Source organism: Hippocampus comes, unplaced genomic scaffold, assembly GCF_001891065.2.
Source record: "Hippocampus comes isolate QL1 unplaced genomic scaffold, H_comes_QL1_v1.1 scaffold51, whole genome shotgun sequence".
Classification (NCBI taxonomy): Eukaryota; Metazoa; Chordata; class Actinopteri; order Syngnathiformes; family Syngnathidae; genus Hippocampus; species Hippocampus comes.
Genome location: NW_017805497.1, coordinates 1,864,114 through 1,876,281, shown reverse-complemented (window position 1 = coordinate 1,876,281; position 12,168 = coordinate 1,864,114). Strand labels below are relative to the sequence as shown.

At 39.8% G+C, this 12,168-nt stretch overlaps 1 protein-coding gene across 1 annotated transcript in view; it reads left to right on the top strand.

Annotated features, from left to right (window-relative positions):
* Nucleotides 1–1,348: 1,348 nt before the first annotated feature.
* Nucleotides 1,349–12,168, top strand: part of abca4a (ATP-binding cassette, sub-family A (ABC1), member 4a) — a 12,452-nt gene continuing 1,632 nt past the window's right edge. Inside the window, exons 1-6 of the mRNA XM_019876485.1 lie at nucleotides 1,349–1,520; nucleotides 4,425–4,522; nucleotides 5,926–6,019; nucleotides 7,169–7,310; nucleotides 7,625–7,743; nucleotides 11,582–11,703. Of these exons, the coding sequence (XP_019732044.1) occupies nucleotides 4,457–4,522; nucleotides 5,926–6,019; nucleotides 7,169–7,310; nucleotides 7,625–7,743; nucleotides 11,582–11,703 (543 nt within the window). The 5' untranslated portion in view covers nucleotides 1,349–1,520; nucleotides 4,425–4,456. The remainder of the gene's footprint in view (nucleotides 1,521–4,424; nucleotides 4,523–5,925; nucleotides 6,020–7,168; nucleotides 7,311–7,624; nucleotides 7,744–11,581; nucleotides 11,704–12,168) is intronic.

Genomic DNA, 12,168 nt, shown 5'->3' with positions numbered 1-12,168 from the left:
ACCTTTTGCCAAGACTTCTTGGGATATTCCACATCTTGGAATTTTCTCATTCAACTTCATGATGTGGATGGTGCTTTCTGACTTTCAGTTCATAGCTCTGCATTATTAAGAGTTAATAGCTTGAATTTCTTGAAGTCCATAAGGTTGTGACGAGCTATTTTCCTCCAGGGCAAGGGTACCCCTCAAGAGACCTGCCATTATATTGACCAGCCATTGAATTGACCTGCCAACTGGACATGGGTGAGGTACAAGCCCGGATGTCTGTCTTGGTTGTAGCACGGCAGTTTGACTGTATCTCGGTGTCATGACATTTCCAGTGTTGAATGTGGACGCAATGGGGCACTGGGAGATGCCAGGCTGTAAGTCTCCACAGAGTACCCATGGAAAAAGGACCCACTCCTAGCCTTCCGTTGATTTTTACTTGTTATTTGTTACCTCCTCAACGTGCCCCCGGCGGCAGGAAGTGCTTGCCGCTCTTGGGAAGTGCTCTCGAAGGCAGGGCTTGCTCCCTTAATCCCTTCCTCCAAGCCTCCTCTTCTTTTGTCAAGTCAACTGCAAAGTCCTCAAGTTCTCCGATTGTGGTTGCCATCTTCAAACGCACTTGGGACACCATGTATTTCCCTCATTTGTGTCTAAAGGACGGCACATTCCCGATCCTCTTCAATTTGGTTTATTCCCACAAATGGGAACAGAATATCATTAATTCGTGGGCTGCTTTCGACCACAGCTCAAGTCCAGTCACCCAATACACCTGAAGCCAACTTTCAATCTTACATGGCATTCCTACACTTTCATCTGCAATGTGTCTTGGAACCCTTGATTCAAAGTTCCTTTTCCCATCCATCTCAAACTGTCACATCCTGTGCACATTTATGACAGAGTGAAACGAGAGCAAGTTTTAACTGAAGACAACTCTACACAACTATTTACAAGCATGTTGGGAATTCTGTGGCTTCAGCAACGTTGCAGTATATTCAAACGTACTTCCAAACACGTTTGAACTACCTGTATACTATTTGCGAATACTGTATTATTTGCCAGCCCAAAATGTTTACTCCACATTGGCAGTTTCATGCCTCTGTAGAAAACAAGCAAAAAGTGAGAGTGCTATACTTTAGTTTTGCATTTTTAAAAATTCGTTTATGTATTTGTTCATTTATTTACGTATTTTCTATCATTACAAAGTGGCTCTTTCGAAGGGCCATGGTGCCAGTGAGGTGACGCTGGCCCTTTAAGAGATGTTTTGACGGAGCACGTGCACTCCTTATTTGGGATCCAGGCGGCTCATGGTGACCGCTAGTTACCTCTACTGCTGTTCGTTTCTGCTCCGCTTTGAGCAGCGGTATAAAAACCGGCTGGGGGTTGAACTACTGTTTGCATTGACTCAGACACAGATGCGAAACACCGCTACGGGCGAGGATTACCGGTTTTTCTCCCCCCACCCCCCTCAGTTCATTTGTAACGAGTCATTCTATTGATGAGGAGGGATAACAAGAGAGGATACTCAGAATAAAAGATTGGTGAGTTTGGACTTTTGGGGATATGGACATTTTATTTACCCACATTCACCATGATACAATTTAAATAGTTTTTTTTTAATTTTCACGTCGTTGTTTTAAATATGTTATTATCCTTCTGATTTTTGTTGTTGTTTGTTTAGGGAAGGACAATGTTTTTGATTCTAGTGTAACGAGTGGTATTTGTCGCAAAATTGCAATTATCAGCAAACGTATTTAGTAATTATGTATGTAATTATGCTGAAAGGACATGTTTCATGAAGTCATCTTTCAATTAACAAGAGTCCATTAGAAATGCCTTGATGTTTTTTGTCAGCGGTCGTTGGCATTTTGTGATGTAAGTATCCTCTCTTGCCGTCTGCTCTGAGTTGGATTATAGTCCAGTCAAATGTTAATCAGACATGCAAAGTTCCGGTAACAGCGTTCAAAATAAACCCCTTATTTTTGCTTCTTCTGAACGCATAAAAAAAAAACAACAACAAAAGGGACAATGCATGTTTGATTTTGCTTTTGAGATTTGGGGATATTAACAGTTTTGAACAAAAGGGACAATGCATGTTTGATTTTGCTTTTGTGATTTGGGGATTCATTTTATTCATTTTAACACACACGGTTAGATATCTGCGGTGGTTCATTGTTCGTCAAGAGGTTGTGCATTTTCAGATGAAAAGCTTGTTCCGTTGTCTTCAGTAATTGACACTTTGATGTGTAAACAAAAAGACGCAGGATGTCCGACAGTAACCCCACTCCAAAGCAGCAATTGACACGCTTATTCAAGCGACCTAATCAAACGGCATTGAATTTTGCCACGTCTGTCATTGTGTTGTGTGGCATTGCGACTCTTATGATCTTGTGCATTGTTTCATTAAAAATTGTGAGAGGTCAAAGCAATTGTTTTATTTTTAATCGTCCTGCAGTAATTAACCGAACGCATGTCATTTTGTGTTTAATGCATTATTAATTTATTGTCTTTATATGAGCATTGTTCTCCGTTCACGTTGATTTTGTTTTATAAGAATTACAATGATGTCATCATTGTTGTTTTTATTATGACCATATGTGGAAATGTTGACGTGAATGTTTTGTTGAGATGACCTGGGCTTTTATTTCAATCGTGTTCTCCAAAGAATGAACTAATTGCTGACCAGGGGTGGGGGCGGGGAATATGTTATAGCACGTGATGGATGGAATTGATGGTAAACAAGTATAAAATGGACCATATTTGGATTTACCACTAAGGGCGCTGCAGCTCTGCACCATTCCGCCTCAATACTACTTCGTAAATACATACTTGCCAGCGTCGAAATTAACTAAGACGACGTGAGTGGAAAATTTTAAATTGTGCAGTCTTTAAAAAAAAAAAAGCGGTGACAATTACTGGACTCATTAGGAATTAGACACGGTTAAAATGAACACGATGTCATGCTGTGTGGTTCACCACATCAAAACAAACGTTGTATGCGTAAAACAAAGGGTAATAAATTGCAAAGGAATTCATGAATATATTGCAGCGTGGTAATGTTGTCAATACAGGCAGCCTATTGGCCACACCATTAAGTACTCCCGCAAACTACAATGGGATCCAATACAAGAGCTGCATCTACAATTCAGCCTTTATAGGAATAATAGTGTAAAATTGACATTGTCAGCGGGGTATTTTACTTTATGTTGCGGTGGTAGTTTGCAGTACTGTAACGTTGTCTGACAGATGTACTTGGGTTCTATGGTCTGTGTTCCAGTAAATACTTCTCTGAAGAACATTAAACATCTTTGTAAAGAGATAATTTACGATGCAACATTTAAAAAACATATTCGAGGTCATTAGTGTATGCAGTTGTACCTAATGAAGTAGCAGACACCCCTCAGTTTTACATACTGCTTTGCTGGTTTGCAAATTGGGGGGCACCTAAGTGTAATAGAAGGTCTCCTGCAGTGAGCTAAATATATCATGAGAAGCACCCATTCTGATAAAATCCTTCTGAAAGCAATATTTCTTTTAATGTGCATTTTTTTAATGGATGGATTTTCTTCTGCCTTTTTATCTTACATGAATATTAGAACATTCAGCGGTGCTGCAGTGGTTAAATGTGTCATGAGTTTTTTTCCCTATTAAATTGAATGACTCACAGAGAAAACAGATGTTAAATAGCCTATGTCCACAGTTCATTTTGTTGTTTGTCTCTTCCAATGTTTCTGCTGGAAATTCCTTCAGGGAATTTACTTGAACTGTGGGGAATGTTTGTCACAAGTATCTTAATAAAGTAATAGTAATACCACCAGTAACAGTTTTGGAATCAACATGGGTGTCAGGCAGAAATCAAGTAAAATCTTTGAATTAGGTTCACTGGAGATGGATAGACTGCTAAAATGTGACGTGTGTTCGTGTTCAGATTTTGTAAGACCAACAAAAATAGATTAGGCTTTTTTTTCAGTCTCCAAGCAAATATTCAACAAAGCATTTTTTTCCACCATGTTTGCGCATCCTCTTGCCCTTGATATGGTCTTGCTGTTGTATACTGTGTCCCATCCAATCATCTTTTGCTCAGCAAGTGGGGTGACCGAACGAGAGCAGTATTTATTGATGTGAACATTAACCTTTCCAGGAAAAAAAGTGTTTGCATACGAAATATATAGTGTATGTTGATCGCCCGACTTTTTTTTGGTGATTGGTTCTGTCCGAACTAGTTTTCCTCCCCTTACTATTGCTGTTTTTTACTTGTTTATTTTACTCAGATTTCATATTGACCCATCCTTTCTGAATTCTCAAATGCATATATTTTGTAGTATTCCAGCGAATACAGTCTTGTCCTATCTGTTGTCAACAAAGAAAGTTATAATAGCCACCCTATTTGTTTTTGTTTTTTTAAATTTAATGAATTTTTTTTTATTGTGTGTGTGGATTTGCAGTGAGGAGCTGGGGCGTGCTCATTGAGCTCAGGATGGCAGTCTCCACTCAACTGGGTTTACTGCTTTGGAAGAACTTCACCTACCGAAGAAGACAGACTGTGAGTACAGTATAAGTAACAACAACAACAATTAACCATTTTCTTAAATTTACATTATATCCATAAGCTGTACTACCATCTTTACTCCTGTCTGAGTCTGTCTCAATACAGCACAAGCAATGACAGGTCAAATTAATGCACAACATAGTTAACGTTAGCATGTTGTAGCTCTTTAACAAACTGTTACGGTTTCTCTCAGAGCATTTTGCGATTTCAGCGTTCTTAAAAGGCATTGAACCCATGAAGGCCTGTTTGGCATGAAAATGTCTTAAATCAATCTTTCAAACCCGCTCAAAAATGTTTCAGGCTAAGTCTGATTTTATTATCGCAGATATCTCAAAATAGATGAACCTTCTAGAAAAATCAATTTAACAAATAACCTCTTGTGGTAGCATCACACCGTCATAACAGTTTTACCAACAAACTGGTGATGCCGTTGTCATAGGGATTCTGAAGAGCAGATGCACGCCATATATGTACCGGAGCAACTTTGGACAAAATGGCACACTGGAAATGTTGCAAAGTTGCTCTTAAATGTCATTTCAAATGCAATGAAAAAGTTTTAAAATGTCTTGAATTAAACTTGCCTTAAGATGTAGGAACCCTGTATTGTATTGGATTTTTAAAAATGTTTACCACCTGTTATATTTTTAGAGTTACTTTCAAATATCTCGGTTCTTTTTGCTGAAGTTGGCAGAAACAGAAAATGGTGGGGTGGTGGCGTAACCCACAGTTGGGCACAAGGTCTGAAAAGTGTTACTGAAGTTAGCATCATTGAACAATGTGATGACACAATTGCACGTCGACTCGATTATCCCAGTTGCCATCTTGAGCAGCCTGTCGTCCACTCACTCAAAGTTATCTCAATCACATTCAGCAGTGGGCCGAAGCACAGAGCTGACTTCTGTTTAAACGGAGTAGTGTCATCTCCATACAATAGTTCTTTATCCCGCCGCGTAAAAAAACACAGTTTCCCCGAAGTGACGGCAGCGCCGGCTTCATTTTCAGTCCGATGAGTTTCAACAAAGAGATACAGTGCAGTCTCAGAGAGAACTGTCTGACTGTATTCCTTATCCCTCCCACCGCTTTTGGTGATTGTCTGCCATGCTGGGTCAGACAGACTTAGCAGCCTTATGGAACAGATGGGCAGAAAACCCAGAGTCTTCTAAACACGGCAGACTTATGTCTTTCTGTCTCCACTTATTAACCCATATACTTTTCCACTCTGTCTCACGTTGGGTATTACTGCTGATCCCATCTTCGCAGACACATACACTTGTTTACTTTCTTTGTGCACTAAAATGATCTTAGCATGGAAGGTTTAATATGAATTTGATGTTTCCTGAGAAGTTCTGGTTGATCTTTTTTGTCTCATCCCCTCTATGTCTTGCTCAATATCTCAGATTCAGCTGCTGATTGAGATTATTTGGCCCCTCTTCATCTTCTTCATCCTCATCTCAGTTCGGATACACTATCCACCATACGAGCAGCATGAATGTAAGTTGCCCTGCCATTACAGCTCTGAACAATATTCTTCTCTAATCATAAAACAGATGCTCACTAATTATGACAAAAACCAAGTTGTTATAATCATCTTTGTTGCAAAACCTAGTTTCTAAAAACCTAGTTTTTAAACAAAGCTAGCCTATAGTTTCTTCGTAAAATCAATATACGTGTTTTCCTTTGCATGTTGTCTTAGTGGGATGTTTGGGATTTGTCAATATTTGCTTGGACCACTGGGACATATGACGACGGGGTCTTCGGGGACAAACAATCATTAAATTGCATCAGGACTCTTTCACTGAGCTGACGTCACAATGAATTCCACATCCCAATACTCCTCTGAAAACATTTTATTGGCTATTTTCATGTGCAGTAATGATATACGGTAATACCTATATCTAAATATCACTGTGACTGGCTGGCGACCAGTTCAGAGTGTACAGGATAAGCCGTGTTGACAATGACATGAGAAAAGAGACCAGAACACGCACATCAAAGTCACTGAAGGTAAATGAACGTTACAAGTTCATAAATTAGTCGGGGAAGTTGCCTCCAATTCTTATCAGTTGAGGAGTTAATTGTCCAGTAAATAGCAGCCGTGGCAGTAAAGTTAGTGATGGGCCACTTCAACGTGTATTAGGCTTGAATCTGTTTCTGTTCACATATTCATAAAATACTTCCTTTTAGTGGTAGGCAGCCCTGCAGAACTCTCTTTGTAGGCAGCATAGGCGCGCAGCTTGATTTTTGTACCATTTCAAGCCTAGTTTAGCGTGTCTGAAAATCTGGCAGACCGCGTTTCGCCATGCTGGGCGGACTGAGGGTGTTTTCTTTTCCTTTGTACATGCTTCCAGCATAGTTTGGTGGCTGAAAGCAGATGAAATTTTAGACCATGTGTGGACAACTTTGGCCCTCGAAGTCCGGTATTCTGGATGTGTTATATGTCTCCCTGCTCCAACACGCCTGTTTCAAATGATTAAGCTTGTTTTTCAGAGCTTGCTGATTGTGTGCCTTACAAATAATCTGACTCTCTAACGTTTTAAACACATTTTCCACTGAGACGCTTGTATTTACATCTGCTTTGCCTTTTGGATTGTGGAACAGTGTCAACGAAAACATAATGGCATGGTATGTATACATTCGCAGGTCATTTCCCAAACAAAGCCATGCCTTCAGCAGGCACTCTGCCCTGGGTACAAGGAATCATCTGTAACGCGAACAACCCCTGCTTCCGAAACCCGACCCCTGGAGAGAGTCCCGGGGTGGTTGGCAACTTCAATGATTCTATGTGAGTGATGATCATGACTTTCTTCCGCATTCATACTGTAGCTGAATGATTGCCTTTTGCATCATATTAAGTAGCAATTTAATTGGATTCGATACAAGAGCACTCAGTGAGGTATGAACATTTTTGTGGTTGTATGATCACTTGCAGTACCGTAGATTAGGACTAAGTCATGCTCTGGGTAGTTTCTAGCGTTGCTTGTCGGCGGAGATTTTTATATAATACTCGCATTGGGTTTAAACCGATTGCTATGAATTGCAAAGTCTCTCTATTTTGTCTCACTGGAATTGTGTGTGTGTACCTTTGTACATTTTCAGAATCTCTCGCCTGTTTATTGATGCCAAGAAAATCCTGCTGTACTCCCAGAACGATAAGAGTTATGAGGGCTACCGAGGACTGCTGAGGGCCCTTCACAAGATGCAGAAGAACACTGCCCGTAAGGACAGCTTGATTATCAGCTTGTTTTACACTGTATTTGTGTTCGAAATTACCACCTGAGCCCTTCACTTTTCTATTCAGATAAATAAGGAAAGAGAACATAACACTCCGACACGACTTACAACACACAGATTTCATTTTGTAAGACAGCTTCAGGAATTTTTAAAGCATGCTCCAAAAACATAAAGCATTTTTACATAAACACGTGCATTACTGAAAACTCATTCGTTAATTTATAAAGTACTTGATTTATACTCTACTGCTGTTTCAAAGAGTTTATTTTTCAAGTAAAAACCCATAAATACATTTTTGAAGAAATCATGGCTAATGAGTAGATGAATAAAATGGGTTATGCAAAATGAATAGAGCTGTCAAAGTGAGCAACTTGTCCACCATCGTTGATATCTTCTGCACTTGTCTCTTATCAGCGTCAGACAGGCTGAGGGGCCCAGACTCCCAGAGGCCACTGGGCGTTGCCTTTGATATTGCGTGTCACTGGAGGAAAGGCTTGCATATGTACCACCCTGACAATTATTTCGTAATTAAGACACCAATCTCAAAGTACTCTGAGGCAGTAGATCTCAAATGTTACACAATGTCCAAGCATGAAACATAGTTGTTGTTTTTTTTTTCCTCTGGGTGGGTTGGGGCAACATTTTGAACAATCGTGATAGGAACAGATCCATCGCCATAGCCATGACATTTACTGCTGAGTAAGGTTGTGTTTCTAAGATAATGTCTTTTTGTTTGCTGCACTTGACCGTTTCCAAGAAGAGAAAGTCTTGTTTTGCCTCTGCAGTAAAATAAATACACTTCAGCACGTCCAAAGAAGAAAAACCTTGAAGGGTTTTACTAAACTTGTATTCTTTTGAGCCCACAAATGTCTATCCATCCATTTTCTAGACGGCTTGTCCTCTTCTGGGCTGCAGATGCATGGGGTCCTCTCTGGACTGGTCACCAGTCAATCACATGGCACACGTAGACAAACAACCATTCGGTCACCCACTCTCATCTGTGGAAAATTTAGAGTCCTTACCTTATCTCACACGCAAGTCTCTGGAATGTGGGAGGAAGCACTGGCAGAACATGAAAACTCCACATCCGATTGAAAACTAAAACCAAACGTGAAGCAGACGTGCTTGCGGCTACCTCAGCGTCCTGCCCAGAAATAATGACAACCATACAAATAACAAGAGTCTGTTCTAGTTTTATCAATTTGCCACTGAAATATGACTCCAATATTCATGTGATCAGTTCAGTTTTTTTTCCTGGAAATAAATGCACCTTAGCAAGGTTCCACATGAGCCCCTAACATGGAGCAGATATTATGCAACTAAGCATAACAGCTAAGTTTTGCAAACCATCGGGCTTTTTTTTGTCCAGAGGTAGAGAACATTATTATGCAACAACAGCCCCGCAAGGCATAGCAAAAAGTAAATTGTTACACTTTGGTCAAAGTAGAACGGCACTTTTAGAAATAATTGTAAATAATAATGTTTGCTGTCTTTTATGTAATGTGTGATTACTGCTTCTTGTGTTTTTCAGTCCATTTTGTGAACAGATACACATTCAATGTGACTTCATCTATTGATATTTGAAAGCCTTGCATCATCTTTGCAACCATCAATTTCAAAATGCGCAGTGTGCGACACTCTTCCACCCACGTGAAGCGATATGTGTTGCTTGATAATGGATGAAAACGTTGGATGGCGCATGATAACGCTGTCAGAAAAAGTGCCCGGCTCAAAGGAGTCAAGCTGCTCTTGTTTATGTTAACAATTGAGCGGCCGGTATGATTTCCAAATGTGATTTCAATGGAAAACATTACATTGGGAATCGTCATATTTTGTATAGAATGCCTCTTTAGATTTGAGATTATACCCTCCACCCAGCCAAATAATTTGTCAACTGTCCTAAATTCACCTGCATATTATTATTTTAAATCATAGTGATATTTAATTAGACATAAAGACAATTTTAAAATTGTTTCTGTACTCTCGTGTTAAAGTTGGGGGGAAAAACTGGACACAGACCATTATATCCTGGTCTATAACCAACTTGAATGGGTAGTTGCAGGTGTGTCATCGTTTGACGGGAGCCTTAAGACAAAAGTGAGCTTTAGTTAGTGTGTGTAGTAGCTCATTTCCTACCTCAGCCTGGTTCCTATAACTTTTTTTTTTTTTTTTTATGAAATATGAACTGAACAAGTTCATTAAAAACTCAAATGAACTTTGAACTAGTTTACATTGACAATTTCCCAACACTGCTCGATTGCCAAACAGTGATGAACACAACCAACTTTTCCCTTCTTGCACATGTTGTACAAATGTTTTTTGAGCTTTAGAAATCAAGAGTATATTTACCATAGAGTGCACAAAGCTGCTCCACATCCAGAACAGGAAAGACTGGCTGCATTTGAGGCTCCTGGGGCCTTTTTTTTTCCCTCACAGGATCCCAACTTGCAAGCCAGAATCCAACCAATAAATAGTAGACTTCATTTCGCTACTTTAAAGCTGTGTAGCAACCTTTGTACTATTTGTTTGTTCGTTGTTCGAAATGGGAGCAGCCTGTTTAGGGACCAGTTTGGTTCGTGATGGCACAAGGAGTCATGTTTCACCAATGTTTTGGCTTTTCAACAAAAAAGGCACCATCAGAGTCTTGCTTAGTCACATTAACATTTTATATGGAGTTTGACTTATAATTCCCCACCTCCAGCGCAAGGAAAAAAAGAAACACACACTGATTAGATAAAATTAAGACCTCGAATAGACACACACATCTCTTTTGACTTCACAACCACAATTCACAATTAAAATGGGAATTTTAATGAGCTTGTACTGTGGAATCTAGTCAGATGTGTCCTATGTGCCCTTTGTATACCCTGTAATGGGCGCCTTTCTTTCCAACTGGGACACTGATTAGAGCCTATTAGCACTCCATGGAGGTTCACCTCGGAGAAATAAGACAACTCATATAGACACAAGTGCACAATTTTAACACCCACACCAAGTCATTGAGCCATACAGTTTTTCACTTCCCCTCAGGGCATATTCAGGGTGGCTGCAGCAAACTGTGCGTGTGTGTGTGTGTGTGTGTGTGTGTGTGTGTGTGTGTGTGTGTGTGTGTGTGTGTCTGTGCGTCAGAGAGGAAGGAACCATTCGGCAGGATGTAGAGCAAAGTGGAATGGCCTCAAGTAACCTTTAGTGAATTCAGGTCTCAGACCAAAGTAAGTTAATGCATGCAAGTAATCATGGAACTGAGTCAGGCCGTTTCGAGAAGTTGTTTGACATCCATGGAATTCAGCAAAGTCACAACAAGTTCTCCGAGCAGTTTGTTCCAGTGTGTGATGTTATCCATCACTAAATACTCCCATCAGGGATGTTATATTTTCTTTTTGAACTCTTAAGAACTGTTGATTTTTATGATTTGAACAAACCAAGTTGCGTGTGATATGCCACAGATTCAACATTTCGAAGCTATTAAATGTATGATGCACCAAATGTTTTAGTCATCCTTTATGGCCAGTGCTACATTCCAGGTAAATTACTCTTACACCCTTACCGGAATGTGAATTGCTCAGAAACTAGTCGTCATAAGACAATGGTTCCAAATTGCAGATGTGGTTTAATGATTGGAAAATTCAGTTATACTTCTGTCTGAGTCATTCACTCATCGGTTTTGTTGTTGGAATCAGGTCTTCGCTTTCCCATCTTACATAATATTTCTTAACGTTTAGCAATGATGAATGAAAAACGAAAAACGAAATGTTTGCGTGTGTCTAAAGTTGTTCCAATTCTGGACTTCTTCTGAACGTGTTTTTGTTTTTACTCTTCTAGGTTTCAAACTGAAGGACTTTTTAAAGGACAACGAAACCCTCTCCCACTTCTTGCATCACAATGCCTCACTTCCTCGCCACGCGTTGAAGCAGATAGTGGAGGCTGATGTCAATCTGGAAAAGGTAGAAAATTATTGTGTGGATTATTTGTAAATTTTAAACCGCATCATCAAGCGGTGGCAAACTGTTGATGTGTTTTAAGTTTCAAATCTAAACGAGATGTAGAATATGTGGAGCCTTTTTCACATGGCAGATCATCATAAATCCCTATCCTCAACGCTCATGCACAAATCCAATGACCTTGACTCAGTGGAGACTGTTAAGCCTTTAATACCAGAAAAAAATCCACTCGGGTGGGTTTGGATGGGTGCAGACACCGTGGACACGAATTGATACCCTCTGCACTGGATTTTCCGCCATTTTAATTAAAATATAAACCACAATTGAATCTATTTTTTTTTCCTCATGACCACTGTGTCTGCCTGTTAATTTTCTTATTATGTCTTCTCGTTGGGATGTCAACACCACCTCAACATAAAGACACACACACACACACACACACACACACACACACACACACACACACAC